This window comes from Lepisma saccharinum, chromosome 14, assembly GCF_977018435.1.
Source record: "Lepisma saccharinum chromosome 14, izLepSacc3.1, whole genome shotgun sequence".
NCBI classification, from domain to species: Eukaryota; Metazoa; Arthropoda; class Insecta; order Zygentoma; family Lepismatidae; genus Lepisma; species Lepisma saccharinum.
Window position 1 is genome coordinate 28,244,136 of NC_139242.1, and position 24,340 is coordinate 28,268,475.

General features: G+C 37.0%; 1 protein-coding gene across 1 annotated transcript in view; it reads left to right on the forward strand.

Moving 5' to 3' along the window:
- Positions 1–24,340, forward strand: part of LOC145998755 (uncharacterized) — a 41,857-nt gene that overhangs the window by 10,756 nt on the left and 6,761 nt on the right. Inside the window, exons 4-10 of the mRNA XM_083135306.1 lie at positions 9,037–9,600; positions 14,327–14,500; positions 16,305–16,448; positions 19,270–19,497; positions 20,425–20,606; positions 20,721–20,862; positions 23,806–23,895. Coding sequence (XP_082991432.1) covers positions 9,037–9,600; positions 14,327–14,500; positions 16,305–16,448; positions 19,270–19,497; positions 20,425–20,606; positions 20,721–20,862; positions 23,806–23,895 — 1,524 coding nt within the window. The remainder of the gene's footprint in view (positions 1–9,036; positions 9,601–14,326; positions 14,501–16,304; positions 16,449–19,269; positions 19,498–20,424; positions 20,607–20,720; positions 20,863–23,805; positions 23,896–24,340) is intronic.

The following is a 24,340-nucleotide window of genomic DNA, read 5'->3' on the forward strand; positions in this document are numbered from 1 at the left end:
ATAAGTGCCAAGAGATTGGACAGAGGGACTAATAGTTCCCGTATTCAAGAAGGGTGACAGAAAGGAATGTAAAAACTACTGAGGATTAACACTAATGTGCCACTTAGCAAAGGTGTATGAGAAAATATTAGATAAAAGAATAAGGGCAGTAACAGAGCTGAACATGAGAGAGGAACAGTATGGATTTAGAAGAGGCAGATCAACAGTAGATCTGATATTCACCATAAGGCAATTACAGGAAAGGCACTACAAGTATGGAAATGAATTGATTATGGCATTCCTTGATTTAGAAGAGGCATATGGTAGCATGGACAGAACGAAGATTTGGAAGGCTCAAGAGAGAAAGGAGTCAAGGAAGAGATAGTGTGTAGAGTGCAGAGCACATATAAGGCCAACCAAAGCTCTGTGAAGATACCAGTGGGGAGAACAGAATTGTTCAGTATAAGTAATGGATGAAATCAGGTAAGTGCTCTTTCTCCACTGCTCTTCATAATTACAATGGGTGCAATTAATGAAGAGGTGGGACAGAAGATGGGAGAGGAAGAGACGAAGGCCCTGTTGTTTGCTGATGACTTAGTAATATGGTGAAACAGGGAAGAAGAAGTACAGAGACAGCTTGATAGTTGGAATGATGAAATCAGAAGATCAGGAATGAAATTCAGTCCAGAAGAGAGCAAGGTGCTAATAACAACAAGAAACAGAGTCAGAAATGAACCAAGAACAAAGATGAATATGGAAAAGAGTTGAGGGCAATGGAGAGTTTCAAATATCTAACTACTAACTAACTCTCTAGCCTTCTTAAACCCGATGGTTCATGGCTGCAGCAACACAGGCCTTCCATTTGTCCCTATCTTGAGCAAGATCTATATACTCTTTTCCATCCCTACCGATTTCCTTTAGGTCTATCTCAACGTTGTCCCTCCATCTTCGTCTTGGCCTTCCTACAGGTCTCTTACCATCAGGTTTCCCAACAAGAATCCTGTAAACTCCTCTTTCCTCTCCCATTCGTGCCACATGGCCTGCTCACCTAAGTCTTCTTGATTTAATTATTCTAATAATATCTGGACATTAATACAGCTTATGTAGTTCTAAATTGTGTAACCTTCTCCACCCACCCTTCTCCTCATCCCTTTTAGGTCCAAATATTTTCCTAAGGATCTTATTTTCAAATACTCTCAATTTATGTTCCTCTTTCAATGTAAGGGACCAAGTTTCACACCCATATAATACTACAGGCAAAATTACTGTTTTGTATATTTTAACTTTTAGTTTCTTAGATATTAAACGAGAAGACAAAAGTTTATGAAGAGAGAAGTAACATGCATTTCATGAATTAAGCCTACTTTTTATTTCCTCTTTAATATAATTTTCATTTGTTAATATTACTCCTAAGTATTTGAATTTGGAAACTGGTTCAAACGAGATGTTATCAATAATTAGATTTTGATTATTACCTAACACTTGGTTTCGGCCTGTAAGCATATATTTAGTTTTCTCTTTGTTAACTTCCAAACCTATCTCTTTAGCAGTTTTGAAAAATATTTTAGCATTTTTCTTAATTGTATTCACATCATCCCCCAGTAAGTCTACATCATCTGCATATGCTAACAAGTGAGTCATACCATTTAATTTTTGTCCTTCGTTAGTTTCTTTTACCTTCCTAACAGCATATTCTAAGGCAAAATTAAAGAGCAATGGAGATAATGCATCTCCTTGTTTTAACCCATCATGAATTATAAATTTGTGTCACATTATTACCCACACATATTTTACTTTCTGTTTCACTGGTGCATATTTTTATCATACTAACAAGCTTCTTAGGTATTCCAAACTCTACTAGTATATTATATAATTTATCTCTTTTGACCGAATCATATGCTTTTTTGAAATCAATGAATAGCTGATGGACATTTTGATTATATTCTCACTTTGTTTCAAGTGTCTGTCTAATGTGAAAAATTTGATCTGTAGTTGATCTGTTACGTTTAAATCCACATTGATAATCACCTATAATTTCATTAGCATATGGGGTTAGTCTTGTTAAAAGAATGTTAGACAATATTTTGTATGTTGTTGAGAGTAGAGAAATTCCACGATAATTATTGCAGTTCATTTTATCACCTTTTTTAAACACAGGAACAATTATGGATTCTTTCCACTGTTGAGGGATTTCTTCTGTATTCCATATTAAACAAATTAATTTATGAATTTGACATATTAACAAATTTCCACCATATTTAATTAACTCAGCTGGTATTAAATCAATGCCAGATGCTTTGTTATTCTTTAGCCTCTTAATAGCATCTTTAACTTCAGTCAAGTTTGGTTCTGGAACTAAAGGTTCTACTGTGTGCACTTCATTTGCTTCTGATTTATCTCCTACATGAACATTTAAAAAGTCATTAAAGTAGTTCTTTCATCTATTTAGAAAATCACCGTCTTTATCTTTTATCAAGTTTACTTTAGGTTGCCACACCTTTCTAAATTCATTTACACCTTTATATAAATCTCTGATATTTTTCATAATTGAGAGAAGTGGAAGTATAAATGAAGAGGTAAACAGAAGAGGACAAATGGGTGGTGGACTATATCAAAGCATTTGGAGATTAATATGGAACAGAGATGTACCTATGAAATGCAAGGAGGTAATATATAACACATACTATGTGCCTATAATTACATATGGAGCAGAGACTTGTACAATGACAGAGAGAGACAAGAAAGATGCAGGCAGTGGAGATGAAATTAAGGAGTATATTGGGGAATACGAGAAGGGATAGAATAAGGAATGAGGAGATCCGACAGACAGTGGGTGTGGTGAAGCTTCAGGACAGGATAGATCAGGCACAGATGAGATGATTTCAACACATGAAGAGAATGGATTCAGAAAGACTACCAGTAAGAGCTTACCATGCACAAAGAGTGGGAATAAGCCCAAGGGGGAGATCAAGATGTCTGTAGAAAGTGCAGATAGTGGAGAGTGTTAGGAGAAGAGGACAAGATTGGAACACTGTGGAAAGAGAGGAGTGGTGGAAGACTAAGAGAAAATGGAGAGGCTTGACTTCTATGCCAGCCCAGCCAGAGGCAGGAAACTGTGAAGGATGATGATGATGAATGTATTTTAAAAACAGATGCAAAGAGCTTTAAAAAATACCGCTATTGCATTTGTAGGACTAGCCAATACTAAGAAAAAAGAAGTTGTTTCACAAAATTGAAAGGAACGATTATTTGACAAATTTTAAAAATCTCAAAATTAAGAATTGTGTTTAAAACCTTTCTGCCTGCACCTTACTAAAATTTCATCGGACAACCCGTTTATAAAATTTTTAAGAGAGTGATTGCCTCCCAGATGGTGCAGAGGTAATGTTGTCGCCTTGTAATCAAGGGGTCCCGGGTTCAGTACCCGGTGGAGTCACATAGTGGTTCAGATCCCACTTTAAACTGTAGGTCTAGTCTCGATTAGCCTTTCTGTGCATAAAGTGGACTTGAGACAACAATTCAAAGAGAGCAATCATTTGCAAAACTCCATAAAACCGGCCCTTTTTTTGTTCTCACAACGATAAAAATTATAAGTCATACTTGCAAAAAAATTCGGTACGCATAGATTAATGCAGAATTAACTGAGCTAAACTTTGATGCAACTCATTTGTATGTAGGTCTACTGGTTAATTTTTAATTGGATTCCAAACCAAATTTTTAATACGACAGTAAAATATCTATTTATATGAAGCGGCTTGTGGATCACAGAGAACATAACAGTGACGTGCAGTGATGTCGACACTTGGGGTAGCAATCAGTGGCATGCCCAAGGGAGGTTAGTGCGGGTCATAATCCTCCTCCCCCCTTTAGGGCCCAGTATTCCTAAAAGATAGAACGTCAAAGAAAGGAAAGGATTGCAAAATGACGAAGGACAACTGAAAAGAAGCACGTGTTAATCCCACTCACTTTTGAAAATCCAAAACATGTTGATTTGACTATTAAGCAAGAGATCCCGGGTTCGAACCCCGACCTGGGCATGGGTGTTATTTGTGTTTGTCCCTTCATCAATTTTATTGTACCATCTTGACGATTAGCCAAAAGTGTAGGAAAAGCAAAGTAAAACAAACCAAATGAAACAATCAATCAATGATTTGATTTATGCTACTTAGCGTCGCTGTCACATTTGGTTAATCGGGAAGATGGTTCAATACAATTAATGAAGAGACAAACACAAAAAACACCCATGCCGAGGTCAGGGTTCGAACCCGGAACTCCTGGTGTTATAGCGTGCAGTGATAACCACTACCCCGCGGTTGGTTAATTTGGTGTTTAAGTCCAATTTAAAGTACATAAAAGCTAATCGGTACTCGACCCACAGTTTAAAGTGGGATCCAGACCACTATGTGCATCCACCTGGTACCGATCCGGGGCCACTTGCACTCCCTCACGGAGGTCGGCCGACAACAAGGATGAATGGAAAGCTCTAACTATTCGGATACTTGGGTATCGGTAAAGCAAGCTGCGTATTTACTCAGTGGTACGTAAATTTCAATTGGATTTTTGAAACACCATATTTGCATATGATTAACGTTTTCCAAAAAAATTGCATTCCTTGATTTCCCTAATTTCTTCATCTCACGATCTCGTTACTGAAGGATCCGGGCTCAAGTCCTGGCCTGTGCATGAGTGTTCCTTTGTAACCACTTTTCATCCATTTAATTTAATCAACGTTTATCGTCATGGCAGAAGTTAGGTAAAATGATGGAAAAGCAACGCTAAAGAAAGGAAAAAGAAAATACAAATAATTTCCTCCCAGTGCATCTGCAGGGCACTGTGAAATCAGGAGTCCAGAGTTCTCTGTTTATGATTGTCCCTCGTGACTTCCATAAGCTCATTAGCTACCTATCGCCATTAAATCTATACAGCTAGAAAAAGTGATGGAAGGTGGGAAAAATTAAATATATTAGAGGGGATGAACAGGTAACAAAACACACTTTTTTGTAGTTTCTTCAACAATATTCATTTGGCTTTTTTAGTTCTGGGATACATTTTACATTCCAAATTATTTCATTATTCACTGCAGAGTACAACACATAGGAACAAGAATGCGCGCTCGTCACGGGTTCGAATCCTGGCCTGAATTGTTCTTTGTGAGGTCCCTTCATCAATTTCATTATATCATCACTCATCCTCATTTTCGCGATAACCAAATGTGGCAGAAAGGTGAAGTAAAATAAACCAAACCAACAACAACAATTAGAACGCGCGTTTTCTTGCCCAAATTAATACATCCGTATTTATGACTGTTTAGCTTACCCATTTTTTTATTGGAAGCCAAATTATTAGTATATTTAAATAAAACACTACTAAAACGAGAGCGAGAGAGAGCGTGAGCAAATATTTGTTATTTAATCATTACATATTCCATATTTGAAAAAAAAGAAAAGAAACCATAACATTTTTGTCTGCACATAATACAAGTACGTTCCCATTCATATACAAATAAAACTACATCCCTTATTATACATACATATTGTACAACATTTAAAAGGTTCGTCACAGGTTCGAATCCGGGCCTGGATTGTTCTTTGAGAGCTACATCAATTCCATCATATAAAACTCATCATCTTTCGCGATAATCAAATGTGGCAGAAAAGCGAAGTAAAATAAACCAAACCAACAACAATAAGAAAGTGCATTCTCTTGCCCAAATAAATGCATCCGTATTTATGACTGTTTAGCTTACCCAATTGTTTTCATTGAAGGCCAAGAGATTAGTATATTTAAATAAAACACTACTAAAACGAGAGCGAGAGAGAAAGAGTGAGCACATATGTGTTATTTAATCATTATATTATTCCATATTTGAAAATAATAAACAAAGCATAAAATTTTTGTCTGCACATGATACGTTCCTATTTTATAAATAATAAAACTACATCCCATATTAAACATACACATTGTACAACATGTAAAAAGTTGTGGTGTAAATACAGAGAACATAAGTACTGCAGAAAATTTTCCCATGAGTTCTTTAGAGGATTTTCAAAGGAATCGAAGGGAAAGCTATCCCCTATCTGTCCTATAGGAGATAGACTGGAGAACCTGAAACCAAGAGCTTACAACCATGGGAGCAGGGGGGGGGAGGGGGCAATGGAGGTACAGGCAGCAATCTTCCCTTTCGTTTCGGGCGGTTGTCTATACCTGGATCTGGTAAGGCGGAAGAAGAGCCAGCTAGGGTATTCAGCCTTGCCAGCTGATCACGTCGAGGGACGAGAAGCACATGGAAAGAAATGTTGCATATGAACTGAGGCTTCAATATAATACATATTGTGATTTGAAAATAATTAGAGACATGAGATTGATTGATCTATCTCTGCTAGACTAGCTACTCCTCAGTGCACGTCACTGGAACATAATATAACTAATTGAAAAGTTATGGGTTATCATCAAACCTAGATCTTCATGCAGGGTGGCTACTCACTGGGAAATCATCGAATTTGCGGAATTCTGCATGAATTGTTATCTGGAAATTATACCTGAATTCTGCGTGAATTTTTCTCCGTATACGTGAAAAATTACAACTTTTATTCATTCAAATCCCATCGATCCCATATCCCAAAGTTTTTCACAGTTTAGCCTTTATTTTTATTGAGGAAGGAAAATAAAGCTGCATGGAAAATAAAACATAATTCTCTCAATCCGTTTACTTTGTTAGTGTCTTTTGCAGAACAATCTATCTAACAGACGCAAGATTATTCCAAGGTAAGATATGTTGAAGTTGATAAGGTAAATATTTGAGTTTGAAATTCTCATACTATTAACAATTTTTCGTAGATTGGTATATCCCGTAACATTTGTGACTTGTGTTCCTAGACGTACTTCGAGTCTGAGTGGCAAATGTAAACTCCACACTTCAATTAGTATAAGGCACAGATTTAAAATAACAAAGAGATAGGTAGATTAGTTCTCTGTACTATAAATTTCAACTCTTTTCTTTCATCTATGCATTGATTGGATAACATAGCCAGATGTCAAGCACACCTGATACTGCCCTTTGGCATGACCAATGCCGCCTGTACATCTTGTAATTCCGAAAAAAGAACATACATTTTTATGTCATAATTAACACCATAAACCAGCTGTATTGCATGAAGTGTATAAAAATGTATCGCTCTTTTTTATCAATTCAATAAATACCAACAGAGACCATACACATCGAAAATTTTTGCAGGCTTTCGACCATGTTTGTTTCTTCTTTGTACAAAAACCTTTTTACACCATAGTAGCTTCCCCACACACTGACCATTTATGTAGAGCACGATTTTCTTACTTAATGTTTAAAAAATATCCACAAGGACAAAGTTAATACCCAGTATATAAGTTTCATGTCTCTATCGCTTTTTGTACAAAAGTTAGGTTGCACGAGTTTTCGGACACCCTGTATTTTGTACAACTTCTGAAAGTTACAGGTTAGAAAAAATGCATTAGGTAGTGACATGCTGGTATTGGGTGTTAATCACTATCTCACTGATCAATCAGTTTGTATTCCTTATCTTTCTTGACTTCATGTTAGGAGAAATAAAAATGCGGTTCATAATAAGAAGACATGAGTGAGTTACTAAATTATTTCCGCGAAACTTACTTGTAAATGTTCTATTAATTTCGGTGCCTTCTGCCACCATCCACTTGGGAACTTGATGCTTCACTGTTTGGTTGACTTCCGGTTCCTGTTGTTTCCTCGCTTACCGCTAGGAGTGCTGGTGTAGCCAGTTCGTCTGCTGCATGTCATGCGTTTAACATCTTGTTTACCAAATATGTCCAAGGATCCCGGGTTCGAATCCTGCTCGGGCTTGGTTGTTTGTGAATGTCCATTCATCATTTCATCACTTATCCCCATCTTCACAAATTAGCCAAGAGGCACAACACACGAAGTAAAATAAACTAAATCAATCAATCAATCAACCAACCAAATATCTCGATCGAGATATTTGCCTGTAACCCCTCGGGGACCAAATATCTCAATCGAGATATGTTGACATGTTGTTAGTTTTTACGTCATAATGTTGCTATTATTCGCTGGAATTGCGATTTTCTCCTTTTATATTATTGTTAACACATATACTGCACTGTAAAGACTTTTGCATGTCTTGTTCTTCCATAAACAGGCAGGAAAATGGTGGCTTCCTTTGAAACTGAGTTAGTGGCGCACAGACATGTCGTTGGGGGGGGGGGGGGGTACAAGTCGTGTTCTATTGCTCGTATGATAATAGTGCAATTATTTTCTTGTTCCAAACATGCATGCGATCATTTCCATGTGTATTTTGACAATGTCCTGTACTTTCTGGTCCAGGGAGGGGCATTTTTTTTTTCCAGAAATTTTAGAATTTTCCGGTTCCTTCCCTCCCCCTACAGCAATATATACACTCAATGTGCGTAACATGATGTATGTAGCCCGAATCTATGGTTCATTCCGCATATATGGTACTTCATTCGTCTGTCTAGGGCAATTAGCCTCCGATCTACAATCATCTAAATGAAACTCTGCATTTTGCTAAAATTGACCCAGTCCTGGCATGCTTACATGGCAAAATGGGCTCGGTAATCAAAAGGTTAAGTTGTTGCAATAGAGGGAGCCAAACATGATGTGCCTGACCACTGTCTATATACAGATCATGTGGACAGTGCATATATGTGTGCGTCTCTTTAATTTTGGTGTCAATCAGTGTGTGTGCTGTATGCCTGACTGAAACTTTTTGGATCCTGTGTTTGTTAAACTTGAGGTGCTTTGCTAGTCCGGTAGTGGGTTGGGATTTTTTTGCATCGGTTAAGTACTGGTGTATATGTTCGTTGATGGATCTGCCAATGAAATGCGAGTTGCACTCACGCTGGGCATCATATACTCCTGGGTTGTCAAGTTGTGAAAGGAAAGATCTCTTGTGGTTGCTTAGGACACTGGCTATTTTGTTCACTGGTTTGTGACTTGTTGTCATGTGGCACAGTAATTTTTTCACTAGTACGTGAGTTTGACTAAAATTATATTTGTATTTTCTTCAGGCTACATTGGAGGCCTATCTTTCTACCTGGAAGGAAGATTATTTCCCATGTGATCAAGCTGTGAAAGATAAATCAGTGACATGTAGTGCAGACCAACAGCCAGCTACTGAACCCGTAGAAAAGTTGAGCGAAACCAAAAGTACAAAAAACTTCCAGTCAAGGTTAGCTCATTTGAGACTCCGCCATCGAAAGACCATGTGGCACAATAGAAGAAAACAGTTAAAGTACCAAATGCCGAAGAGTGATCACTTGGTCCAAAGAAAGATGAATATGCACGACAGTCCATCTACCTCAGTGACAGAAGATAAAGACCGAGAAAATAAGGAGAATGAAGTGTACATTAATATAACTGTAAGTGCTTCGGAGTCGCATGCATGCGAGGAATCATCGAAGAGTGCCAGTAAACAAGAGAGCAGTGCAGACGTGAATGCTTGCCAGTTACGAATGAAGAAGCAAAGGAAGAATTACGATGAGATAACACCCTTTAAGTATTTTTGCAGTCACTGCTCATTCAAATCAAAGAGGGAAAGCCACTACAGAAAGCATTTAACTCTTCACCAAAGGGTAAGTACCTTGGTATAACTTAAGGGTTTTGTACTAGTTGTACAGTACAGTACAGTGCAGTGTACAGTAGTACCACATATTTGTGGTAAATGAAAGATCAAGTTTTCGGTACAAGAATTAGGCACATTTAGGGATCAAAAATGGTATATAAAATGAAATTTTGGGTTAAAATGGTGAATATAACCCTAAATTTGATTTAAAAACCACACTTAATTACACAAAAGTAAGATTTGTCTTCTGAGAGCACATTTATGTAGTTATCTGAGTATTAAGCTTATTCCTGTGTAAAGGAGTCCATTTTTTGTCTCTCAAATATTTACAGCAGAGTAGGTGATTTTCATAATTAGCAGGATAATTCAGATTTCAGTGTTTCATTGGTAAATAAGCTCTAAAATTCATGTTTTAAGAGTTTATTTCACATTTTGCTGTTCATTTTCAGGGTTGCTACGTGACTGGAAAACTGGGAAAAAGTCCGGGAATTTGGTAGGTCAGGGAAAAGTCAGGGAATTTTGCATATTTTCTGGAATTTACTTGCATTTTGGAGTTGCAGGAGAACCAGTTACAAAATGAACGAATGGTTCATTTCCACTTCTGAATTCGGTTCTTGTGATTCCAGTCCCCCCCCCCCCAAAAAAAAAATCAGAAACTTGTTCCTCTCGTCATTGTGACTTCTAGTCTGTTACGTACAAAATTATGGTTCCTTCGCATTTCGATTCTACAGGGTCATCCGTTTGGGATGTCTGAAAAGTAAAACGCTATTAACTAGAAACTATGAACATTTATTGGTTGTAAACAGTACAGACATGTGTAGGAGAGTCGGGAGTTTATGTCACAGCACATTAGCACTCAACATGTCCACCATCGCGCATGCGGCACAAATCATACCGGGAATCCATAGCGCGCAACGTGGCACGCAGCATTTCTGGAGTGATTTACTGAAAGGCAGCTGTAATCATCCTCCGTAGGTCAGCAAGATTCTGTGGTCTTTGTGCACACACGATTGACTTGACGTAGCTCCATACAAAAAAATCTGGAGGGGTTAGGTCAGGGCTATTGGGAGGCCATGGGATAGGTCCACCACGGCCGCACCAGCGATCGTTGAATATCAGGTTCAATCGTTCCCTCACTGTGAGAGCCCAATGCGGTGGAGCACCGTCCTGTTGATAGATAATGGTGTCCAGTATCCCGTCTTGCTGTAATTGAGGGAGCACATACTGCTCGAACATGTCAAGATAACTGACGGCGCGAACAGTCTCCTCGGCAAAAAAGAATGGTCCATAGACTTTCTCATAGGTCACTCCACACCACACATTCACTTTCGGGCTGGCTCTTTCCAGTTCGTATGAGACATGTGGATTTTCTGTTCCCCAGATAATGCAGTTATGCATGTTTACTCGTTCACTCACATGGAATGGGGCTTCGTCCGTGAACATTCAACGTTTTAACCATTGATCGTCACCTTCCTGCCGCTCACACATCATCGTAACAAACTTGAGTCGATCATCGTAATTCCGCTGTGTCAATGCTTGCATGCGCTGCATACTGTAGGGATGCATCTTCAGATAACGCCTCACAATCCTGTGACATGTTGTGTATGGTGTATTCTGCTCCGCTGATAAGCGACTGAGTGACTTACGTGGACTCCGCATCATTTCTTGTCGAATGGCCTCCTCCTTGTTGTGATCATGCCGCCTTCCACCTGTGTGCGGCAACTGCAATCCATTTTCCAAAAACATGTGGTACCATTTCACAATGTCCCGTGAATGTGATGGGGCATGCCTAACGTTATACTGTCATTTGAAAGCTCGCTGGGTCTCTACTACACTCGAAAATTTGGCATACCACACGACACACTGAGCACGTTGTTGTGGTGTAACGACCATCTTCACTCCACTCTGTATCAACACTGAACGCTGAGCGTGCGCATACCACCTCTATACATGCCATCTGCTGATTGCACTATGAACTACTGCTGCGTTGTCTCGCGGAAGTCATTGTTGCAAACTCCCATCTTTGCCATGTACATTACCGCAAATTGCATCGATACATATACATTAACATAAATGCTACAGCGTTATACTTTTCTGACATCCCAAACGGATGACCCTGTATATTTATTCACTCTTGGATCTAGGTTCTTGGATTTGTTACAACCATCCGTTTCATTTTGCGATTCGTTCTTGTGAACCTGTTCCAAGACCGGTATTTGGAGAGGCGTGAGATTTTTCCTTAGAGAAATCAAGACGAAACCTACTCACCAGCCATCCTCAGAATTTCTTGCGCAAAAAATGTTGCTTTAGCTGTATGTGTGGTGAGGAAATTTCCTTTCTTCGAGAACACACCCGTATGGAACCCGTTTTCTTTTGATACGTGAAGCGGAGCAGGTTGGTTTTCGGACAGTTCATTGGTTTTGGATCTACAATAACTGTATACTCCTTGAACCAAAGACAATGTAATACTTTCTACCTTGAAGAGCAGAATTTCACATAACTGGCTGTGGTTGTTGTCACACTGGATGGGTGCGGACGCGGAGTAAAAACAAAGGGACTCACTACTTCGTTTCCCCCGTGAACCCGTTCTGTGAATTTGAGTCCTTCGTTTGTGACCCGTTCAGAAGCAACCTGATCAACTAGTTCATTTGCTCGTTGTCGTAGTTTTTATATTGCAGAGATGTGTTACACCCGAGAAATTAGTGATTTTATGCAGTATCAGTGACATCATTATTCGAATATGCACGTGTTTTGTGCATGTAGAATGAATTTATTTTTTAAAAACTGGTGCGAAATAGAGGAATTAAATGTACGCTGGTCACACATCGTTGTTAGGTTAGGAATGTTGTTTTGATGCCGATAGTAATTTTATTTTATGCATGTAGAATTAAATTATGCTGAAAAGTGGTGAAAATGGGCCCAAGTTCCTTTTGTTTTATTACGATTTCATCATGCTACAAATGCAACTTTTACATGGTTCGATTTCGATTTATGTCTGTTAACACATATTGCAGAGTTTCAGCGATTACTTAAGATTTTGTCAATATATGCTTTTGTGGTTAGGCTAGGAAGGTCAGGTTTGGTTGTCTTAGAATTAAAATAGACCGTGAATGTACTCTACTAAGGTTCCGATTTATTTCTACATTCATTCCCACTAGTTTACGATACTTACTGTCGCTTGTCAACCAGAGAATACCTTGTCCGTGGGAAGCGTGTATGCCTGCATAAAGTCATTTTGAAGTTGTTTTTTTCAACATAAATAACTTTCTTCGAATCCAAACAGTGTCTTCCTGCTACGAAAATTTGAAAAAAAAATCATAAAACATTCAGAAAGGTTACCAAACATGGGTTGGAATGCGGGATTTTGGAGGAACTGTTGACCCACTGTACCCCCTCAAGAATTATATTGATTTTTTTTAATTGGCAGATTTTGATGTTTTCCATAATATAAAATTGGTTCCAGCATGTGGAAAACTCAAATAATTGAGATATTTGATTCCAAAGTATGGCCAGTGTATATATTTTTTTTTAGGTGTATGGTTGGTCTCCGGCCCCATTCACGTTCTGAATTTCTGAAATCTACTATTTTCAATAAATTAAACAATATAATCATTATTGCATATTTTCTAAAGATACATGACCTAATTTTCTGTTCTTTCTAATTTGTATTGATATAATTGAGGTTGTATACAAGTTACATTGTAAAGCTTTGATATATGCCACATTTTTGTATTGATTTTTTTACACCGCCTTAATGTAATGACTTGGTAAAAATGGGGAAGTACAATAGTTATTTATTTTTTCATTGAATAACATTGTATTAATCACTTGGTAAATTTTCAGCTAACAGTGTATATTCATATTCATAATAATTAACGTGCCTGCATATTTAATTGAAAAACATGAGGTTCAAAAGCAAAAATCATGACGACAAACGTGTCTCGAAAAATTTCATTTCTGGTCTGGAAAAACCTGGAAAAGTCAGGGAATTTCATAATCAAAAAATCGGAGCTACCCTGATTTTGAATCATTTCATAAGAAGAAATTGTAGGAAAATGCACCTCACACTTGCACCATTCCTCTACCAAGTGAGCTGCTGAAGCAGACTTGGTTTCACCTGATTTTTCACTATCACTCTCTTGAATTTTCTCTGTCAGTGATACTGCAACAAGAAGTCACCATTATTTCAAAGGCAGCAGATCAAATAGCTGTTTTTGGAAACCTTAATATCTGAGAATCTATTAGATACAGAAACCTGGAATAAAATTCATTTTGTAGTTATGAAAGCATACTTTCTAAGATTTTTTAGTATGTTTTGCTCAGAATGTCTTCTTTACTCGTAAAATTTAGGTGAACGTTTGGATAACAATTGTTAAAAAATTGAATTTCTAAACCAGATTTTTTTTTTAATGAATTAATTTACTCTAAGGTTTGACATTTTTTGTGTGTAGACATGCCTACAGGGTGTGTACAAATAAAAAATATTTGCGTAGAAATGCATTCAATTTTTTCAGCATGGACTCAATGGAATTTGGACAGTTTTCAGGGTTAAATTTGCAGTTGGGTACTCATGAAAAATCTGAGTTGTTTCCTTACTTTATAATAATGATGTGTACAGTTGAATAAATTTGCATTTGACAACACTAGCACTTGACACATTATGAAATAAAGGTGACTGTAAGTGTTGTGGATGCAGACTGTGTTGTAAGTAATAATTGTTTTATTTTATTTTGTAGGTATCCACACTGTTTTCATGCAACAAATGCAGTTTTACAACAATCAGGTTAGGAAATCTTCGGCGTCACGAAGTGCAACATAGTTCAACTACATTCAGCTGTGATATTTGCCACTATCGTACAGATGATGAAAAGTTCCTTGTTAGGCACAAACGCATAAAACATAATGACAGGGTATGTATATTTTATTATGTTTGGATTTGATGTAATGGTAAACTTGCTAGAATATTGCCTGAAATGTCATTCAAGTTGCAATTCACGTACCATTTGCTTGAGTACACTCATATAAATCGAGTGAAGATACATCTACTTGAAATTGTTCAGAGTAGGACTAAGCCGAGCCGATAATACTTTGAACAGATATCACTGCCGATACTTTTATTGATTTCCACAATACCAATACTGGTAACAATTCAAAGTAATTCAGAATGTGTATAAATTTTAATGTGCAAGTTTCTATTAGAACTATATCACAGTAATCTACCATAGTTTTGCTTTGAAATCTTCATAATTTCACATGAGACTATTATTTTGTTGCTAAACTAATAAAAATCATGCATTTTGCATTATTTCCAGGATATACAGACTTTCTCACAATCTCATTGTAAAAATAATAAGAAATAAGCATTTTACATAATTTTAAGACTATACAGGGTAGTGCAAAAGTTGGTTGACAGTAGTATTGTTATTTTGTTATAGTGTAGAAGGTTTCTCTCCACTTCTGGCACACCGTTTCTGCATTTTCATATATCCAGAAATTCTTCTGGATGCACTTTCTGTTCTGGACTGGCAGGTTGCCTGCCATTATGAATCACCAACCTGTAAAATACAAAAGAAAGAGCATCAACCTACTTTTGACCACCCTTTATATAGACTCTGCTAAAGTATTGTGTCTTCGTAAGCTTGCATGTGAGATAATAAGATGTCATTCAATTGCAAAGTCCATTTTTCTGCACAATACTGGTGTAAAATTTATGTAAAATAAGCATGATGCATTACAGGGTATTAAGATTACAAAAGTGTTGCACAGAATTCACATATTGCTGCAAGATGGTCAGACTCCAGAGATGACATTTAAAAATGTACTTCCCGACACTAATACATTGGTATCGACCCAGCCCCAATAATTAGTTAAATTGTTTCACATGAAGTGGTGGCTACACCACAAGATGCATTTGTGTGTAAAGAGCTCTATAAATGCTCGACAAATACAATCCTCAAAAACCAACACCTCGTGTAAAAGAAGATCCTAAGAATTAAGGTGTGAATGTCATTGATTGATGATATCCCCCCCACCACTTTTGGAGGTGTGGTGAACAAAACAGTGAGAAAATTCTTTGCTAAGCCAAACACTCATTTTCTGAGTTGTTTTGCACAATTGTCTCCCAGTTTTGCAAATGATGTGTTGAATTAACCATTTGGCAAGTCTAGTAACTTGTGTATTAACATTTTACAGGTAATCAACATATTCTGTTGTAGAATATAATTTATGCACATGAAATACTGCACAATTTACACTCAGTGGCCCCTTGTAAAGGAACTAAAAGAAAGGCAGATCAATCCCAATATTTCAGAAGTAATGTATTTTTTCAACTATCTGTATTTTCGATTAAATATATAAAATTAATATTGGTGCCTTCTTGATGGCTTGGTGGTCACATTGTTGCCTTGTAATCAATGGTTCCCAGGTTTGATACCTGAAGGAGGCACACAGTGGTTTTGATCCTACTTTAAACTCTACCTCCAGTCCTGAGTAGCCCCTCTGTGCATTAAGTGGACTTAACAAAACACAAACTCAAACAAAATAAATGTATATGTCATATACATCTCAGTGTTGCTCTGATAGTGTTTTTCTGCAGCAATATCGTGTCACTAGGAAGGGACTTGTAATTTACAGAATATTTCTTTTCAGGAACTAAATTTAATATTAACAAAATTTGAATTTACAGTAGATAAAACATTTGCTGCTTCTTTGCAGGACCTGGGTGAAAAAACAGTTGAAGTTTATAACTGTTCCGAGTGTGAATATTCATCAACCAAACTATCATTTCTTCAGCGTCATCTAAAAGTACACAATAGTAGCAGTTATCATGGATCAAATCAACCATTTCAGTGCCAGGAGGTAAGTTAAATGGAAAAGAGAATGCAGGAGTAGATCATATTAGTGTGACGTCAGAAGTGACAACTGAGCAAGATTGAGTCTAAAGAAACCCATCATGTGGTGTTTCCATATGCGAGGGCATAGGATTTTAAAATTGTGACAGCAGTTATGAATGAAAATTGTGTTGTGTATCATATGTGTGTCCCCGTGTGCACTTTGCACCATGCCATGAGGCATATATATGGGGATTTGGTGACAAGGCACCCCCACGATATATTCCTCTCAGCCATTTTGGAGGTGATGTGATGAGCATCATAATCTGGCTGGCTTTATCCCCCAGGTACCCATTTATTTGAGGCTGTGTGAGCCCCAGAGCTCCTTTATGCAAGGACAAGGCCGGAAAAATTCCGAACTTGTATCACCCACCCTGGGAATCAAACCCAGGTCTCCCATGTGGCAGTCAGATGCCCTGCTGACTAGACCACCATGGCTTCTTTACAGAGGATAAGGTAAAGAATAGTACAAAATGGTAGAAAGCATGTTGTAAAGTCCAGTACAGCAACTACATGGCAGAAAGTGATACCATTACCTGACTTACGACAGAAAATTAATGTACCTGGTTTTTTCCCCTGACCCTTCAACTGAAGTAAGAAATCGAATAAAGTTGATGATCCTAGCCAACATCTGATCCTTAGAGGCATGCATATTTTGTTTTTGACGAAATGTGAAATAACACATTGTAATACTAATTTTTCATGTTTCTGAAAGGTGTGAGGTGCATTTTCCTACCCTGTTTTGTCACGAAATGATGCGAAATGAACTGCAAAATGCGAAATAGACTCTTATACACAAAATTTACCGTTTATATACTGACACGACACTTTCTGAAGTCCGATTTATCCTGTGAGTTATGCAATTCACGGAAAATTGATTAATTCTGCTGCAAACATTTGAGAAGCAAAAGTGGACTCCTTTATACAGGAATAAACTTAATATTCTGGTAATGATTTAATGTGCTATTAGAAGGGATATGTTTATTTTATGTAATAGTGCAGTTTTTAAATCAAATTTTGGATTACATTCACAATTTTAAAACCAAAATGTCATTTTATATAGCACTTTTGATGTGATTATTCACCGCTATAACACCAAAATTTTATTTTGTTTACCGCTATTGAACCTGAAATTGACTCTGTTTTTGTACCGAAATTTTGCTTTTTTATTTACCAAAAATATGGGCCTCTACTGATCCGGGAACCACAGTCAATAGGTCATGGTGCTACTGTTACATGAGGCTGATTGACTTCCAGCAGCCATCATGGCAGTTTAGTTTCGGAACCGGGATATCTCGATTTTCATGAAAATATGCAAGATTTGCTTACTCAAGTAAGTTACCCCTTGCGGTGTAAGAGCCGGTGCTATAGCATAGGGAAACCGTATGTGATGGGTTAGTTTGGACTCAATCTTGCTCATTTGTCTGCTCGTGATATCATCACTAGTATGGTCCATTGTAGAGTAAACTTTCTATCCTGTCATTATGCTAAGCACTGTTCTTATTTGATTGTGGTGGTTGCATCAGTCTTATTAAATTAAAGAGGAAACAAGAATCAGTGTCATAAAATTGTCATATTATATGAAACAATGATAAATTATTCAATTGATTCATACAGTCCACATGCATTATTGAGATCATTGACGCAAGTGCACTGGCCAAGTCCAGTGGCATAGGGGTAGGGCAGATAAATGAAACAGGTTGCATGAAAATTGTCAGCTGCTGAAGCAGCATGGAAGTTTCACACATAGTAATATCGTGAGGAGGATACTGTATTTCTCCTCATAATTGTCACACAATTTATTCAATTTTTTTTTTTGCAAAAAGTGAGATGTGACCATTATGTGAAGCTTTTTTTTTTAAGAAAAGAAATTGTGCTGTTTTTTCAGTTACTTCCAACATCATTTACAGGAACCTCAATTTTACATTCCTCACGGCACCAAGCTGAGAAAAAAACAACAACTTAAAATGCGGGAAATGTAAAGCCAAGGATTATTTTATAACATTTTGCTACATTGGGACCATCAAGTTTTAATTGAATGTATAATGTGGGAAAATGTAAAATTCGAGAACGTAATATCGGGGTTCCACTATGTATTAATAAACTGTCTTTGGTGCAAGATTAGGATGCACAAAATACTCATGAATACACATTATAAATAAATAGTCCAAATCAACGTGCATCATTTCTTCATGACAGTTTAGTGAACTTTTTCCAGTCTGGAAAAAGAAAGTTAAAGCCTTAGTCATTATTGATTTGTGCATCATACTTGAAATATTATGCTTCGGAAAATTGACTACAGTGTTGCTAAGTACGGACTTAAAAAATTTAATCATCTGTGTCTGAAGATTCTGTGACGCTTTCATTGGTTTCGTTATCTGACGTGGTAATGCAACAATTGTGCGATAAAAGGTTAAAAACCAATTTTTTGACTGAATAAACAAGATGCGTTGATTATGTTGTGGTAACGATTATGCAGTGAATTACGGTATCCTAAGAGGGGAGTTAAGAGTTTGCAAACACAACAAAGCAAGCAATAATAATAATAATAATAAAACTTACTGATACAAACTAAATACTAATCTGAAGAGTGTTGTTTCATGTAAATTTGTACCACCTCTCCCTATTACATATAGATTTGTTCTTTGAAGCTAGTCTGATCTTTCGATCTTTTTGTTCTTGGAAGATCGTCTTCCATGATCAGACAGCATGTTCAGATATGCACATATATATGTGTGTGAAATGACATAATAGAAAACAACCACAGTTACATGTTTATTCTTTTGCAGTGTAATTACAAAACAGGAAGAAAAGAGCATTACTTACGCCATGTAAATAACGTTCACAATAACAAAAGACCTTATCTATGTGACTTCTGTGGGAAAGCCTTTAAGCGCTTTGATGCTCTGAAGCAGCATAGCATCATCCATGCAGATGTGGATCCAGCAGCTGTGATCTTCCACTGCAAAGTGTGTGGTAAGCGATGCAGATCGCAGGCACACTTGAATGAACATCTGGTAAGAGTCTTCTGTATCTGGTTTTGAACTTCTTACAGTAATAACTGTAAATCCGCTTACCTCCAGTTATTTTTTGTTGGTATACTGAATAACTTATAAACTTAGCACATGAATATAATAAGGTAGTTTATCAGGCATCTTAAAATGATTTCTAATCAATTTTTGACCTTAGTGTTAATATTATTATATAATCATTCCACTACAATTATATGCATCAACTTGCTTTAAAATGTTCAAGAATTACATCAAAATCTGTGGATGGGATGATATTGATAAAGTACCATTATAAAATTTATTGATACAGATAACTGATATTCTACTGATCCAATATAAAATTCCAAATGGTACTTGAAAAACCTGAATGATTCACTGACCTCCTTTGTGAATGTATATTACCAGATGATTGCAATGCAAAAGATTTTAATTTAGACATTTACGATTAACAGAAGTAGCACATGGAGATTATATTTTTTATATTCATAAAATTTGTAACAAATTGACAGAATATTGCACTGAATCATAAGATATTTATAGATATATGGATTTGTAAAATTATCGGCAATTTTACTGGTAAACCGATATACCAACATGCCTGTATCAGCTGATACCGATAGAGTACCGATTAATCTCTCCCATCGCTATCAACATCTTAAAATAAATGGTATGTAAACACAAAATCCATATTTTCCTCCACAGTGCTGGTGCAAAATAAATGGAAACTAGATTTTGCATAATTTCCAGGATAATTAGACTAAAAATGTCGCATGTCTTTTTTGTGGACCGCACAAAAGACAAAAGCCCCAGAAAAGTATCGATAAATAAATTCTAACCGATACTTTCCGATACCGATACATCAACATTGGTTGAGCCTTAGTTTTAAATTTTGGTTGTGAAATTGAAACTTTCAACATTTCTCTTTTTTTACAGGCTGTTCATTCAAACATCCGTTCGTTTCTTTGTGAGATTTGCGGTGCTGCTTTCAAGACACGGTCGGTGCAGAGGAAACATGTCCTTTCAATACACAAGAACCCTCGGTCGTATCCCTGCAGTCAATGCCCCAAGAAATTCAATACTAAGTTTTCCTTGAGGAGGCACATGAAACAGCACAGGTGGGTTGATATTAGGACCAGAACAGTAAGAGTAACCAAAGTCTTATCTGTAGTTGTTAAATATCAAAGAGCATTTCTGTACCTAAATAAAACTGTTATTCTTGTTCCTTGCAGTGAAGAGGAAGAAGGAGCCGAACAGTCTGCGTTGAGAGAGGGTGAAAATCAAGTGGAAGTGGACATGTTCAAGGAAGAGGCTATAATACTATCAAAGAATGGGGCAGAATTGGCCAAGAATGATGCATTCCTAACAGCTCAGGTATGGGCACTGTTGTAGCTTTTGTCTGTAGTAAATAGAGCCAGATCTGGCTCTTTTGTGCACTCGTTTGCTTGTGAACTGGGGACACCTGCCCCCATACCTCACTATGATACCAACACTGGTTCCGGCCCACATAGATCAACTTTTGCCATGATTATACATTTTGCACGTGACGTGATATTGTTATATTGGGTGTGTCACCCCATCCCCTCTTATATCCCCAGCTACTTTTTTTTTATATAGCGCTGTGTTGACGTGAAATTGGCATCATATTGTTATCAGGGAATCCTTTGTTTTCGATTTTGTACGACCATGAGATGGGTGATGCCGCCGGATCTGGATGGTGAATAAATTGTCATCAATTTAGAGTTAACGGTAATAGCAGCACCCCACCCCTTTGACAACTAACATTACTCTAGATTACTTTGTAAATCTACCTCCTTGAAAGTCGATTTTAACTCCATTTAAGGTGAAATTTAGCTCTTTTATGTGCACCAGGTTTGGCAACACTGCCAGGAGGCAAGGAGAGGAGTATTTTTTGATTTGTTATCTTGGGAATATCAAACTTCCAATGGAATAGAAAATGATATCAACAGGAAGAGGGCAGTTTGAAGAAGTGATTGCCCAGCAGGAAAGTCGAAACTCCCATTTGATTAGCCGTAACTTGATGTTGAAGTTGATTCCCCGAAAATTCTTATGCGTCATATTTTTTACAGGTTGTATCTAGCTTAATAATCAACTTTGAAAAATGTTTCAACCTGCCACATGTGGAGAAATTCATACTCTCTTGTACCCCCATGTTTTTCTTCAGTAGCATTGCCCATTCCGACGATATTCAAATAAATGCACATAAGGTGCGTAACTGTATCTCCTCGCCTTAAGTGAACATAGTATGTTAAAATGTAGTGTAGTCTATTTTACCAATACACAGTGATATATGAAAATGAAATACATGATTGTGGGCTGAAGCTGTTAGGATGGATGTGTGCACAATTATTGTCACATCAAAATTATATTCCATTGTAAACACTCGAGCATGGTATGCTCAAGGGTTGAAGTCTTGAATAAGTACAAGAGAGCGAAGTGGTCCCATTCAGTACTCTAATGTGTATATTACAACGCAACTATACTGACCAGTCTGTTAGGTTTTACAAGGCATATCCAGAAAGTAAGTTCTGATTGGCTGCAAGAAACAATTGAAAATTAATTGCCACACAGCTTTATTGTCAATGGATTCCACATGCCTTCAACTACTTTTTTACATAGTGTCCATCATTGTTGACATAATTGTCATGAGAGGGCACCAGGTTGTGTAACCCCTTATTGTGGAATGGTGGCACCTGTGATAAAACTTAGATGTTCGCAACTTCTGTTCCAGGAAACACATGAAAAATCACTTGGTGCTATGTCTGGTTTGTATGGGAGATGATCAAATTGTTTGAAGCCAAAACTCTTGAGGAGAGCTTGTGTTTTTGGACTACAGATAACACTTAACTGATCTCGTCATGCACATTTTCATGCCATTTCATTTAAAGTTCCTAACCCATCTCCATACCATGGAATTACTTGTTGCATTGTCTCAAATCACCTCACACAGTTGACAATGAATGGATACCAGTTTTACATTTCTTGCATTCAAGAAATGGATGACGGACTGCTTCACTACCCAAGACACAGCAGAATGATGCGTCGACACAAATTGCTTGTCTAAGGATAACAGTAAACATCACACAGGCACACAGTTGTGACTTTAGTACTGTGGCAGCTATATTTGTGAACCACAGTACAGATGGCAACATTCTAAAATGAGGGGATACAGGAGCCAGTATCCTGTTCTGACAAATGCCACAATAGTAATTGAAACTATGTAACAGGGTAGTTGAAGGTATGTATTTATTGATTGAGTTGGTGTTTTAAGTCTACTTTATGCACAGTATGGCTAATTGGGACTGGACCTACAGTTTAAAGTGGTATCCGAACCACTATGTGCCTCTGCCGGGTATCAAACCAGGGACCCCTTGATTACAAGGCAATGACATGACCACTGCGCCATCGGGGAGGCCTTTGAGAAGTATGAAGAACCCATTAACAAATACTTTATTTTTATAACCAATCAGAAACCTCTTTCTTTATATGCCTTGTGCACTAAAATATTCCATTTAGCAGCACATTATTTTTAATATAAATCTGAGATAAAGTTTGTGTTTGACAGGTGATTTTTGTCTTAGATGTAAAGTTCTCTCACATTACGAGATCCAGAAATGTGTAGTGTTATCTGAGGTGAACTCTGAACAAATTCTATCCAATATCATAGGTTGTACAGATGAATAAACTGTTTTTATAGTTACAGAATCAATATAAAGTAAACTGTAAGCTTAGATGTAACCCTACTTCTAATAATAAATAACAATAATACCACTTCGAACCAATACACATATGGATGCCAATGCTCGTACAGATTCCAAACAATACCAATGTTTGAAAAATGTAACAATTAAAGTTGTTGAAAATAATGATTAATATTATTGTGTAAGAATTTCACTCCAATTATATGTATCAACTTGCTTTAAAATATTTGAGAATTGCTTTGAAATTAAAATAACTGGTATGTAAATACAAAATCCATTTTTTCTGCACAATGCTGGTACAAAATGAATGAAAACTTCAAATTTTGCATAATTTTCAGGATAAATAGACTCCATGAAAATATTGCGTGGCATTTTTGCTGACCTCAGGAAAGATAAAAATGTTGGAAAAGTATTGGTAAATAAATTCCAACTTATGATTTCCAATCTCGATATCACTGGTATTGGCCAATGCTGATATATCGGCATTAGTATTGGCTTAGCCCTGATATGCATTACTAGAGATATGTCAACTCGACAATATTCTGTGTCACAGCTGTGGCTATATCACTCCTGAACTGCAATGTCTTTCTTCCAGATTTCGGCTCCAAATGAAGCAGACGGCTCAGCTGTACAGCAAGTTGAGCAACAAGCAGTGGCTATGCTGCCAGTGGCACATATTGTACAGGTAATTTGTTTCCTGTAACTATTTTTGTAGGGCTGTGCTCGTACGACTGTGAACCAATAGTCACTAGAGAGTGCTTGAGCTTTGTAATGCTTTAAAACTGTTTGAATAGTTAGAAACGGTAGAATATAAGTACAGGATGGCCCTAAAAGAATGGAACCTAAAAAGGTAACTGTGCTGATATATTGTATTTGGAGTGAAGTAATACTGGTGCTTTTTAGACATGTTGAAAGCATAAACACTGCCATCGTGCTGGAATCTATGCTTCAAATGTGCACCATACACTACTATTCATTTACTTTTTTTGTAACAGAGTAGATTCCTTTAATAACAAAATCTATTTTTCATAATTTCCAGGATAATCAAACTACTGGAAAATGTTGATCATCATTTTACGTACCTTGTAAAGATATTTGGACTATTGGCTATTACAGGGTTAACAGAACTT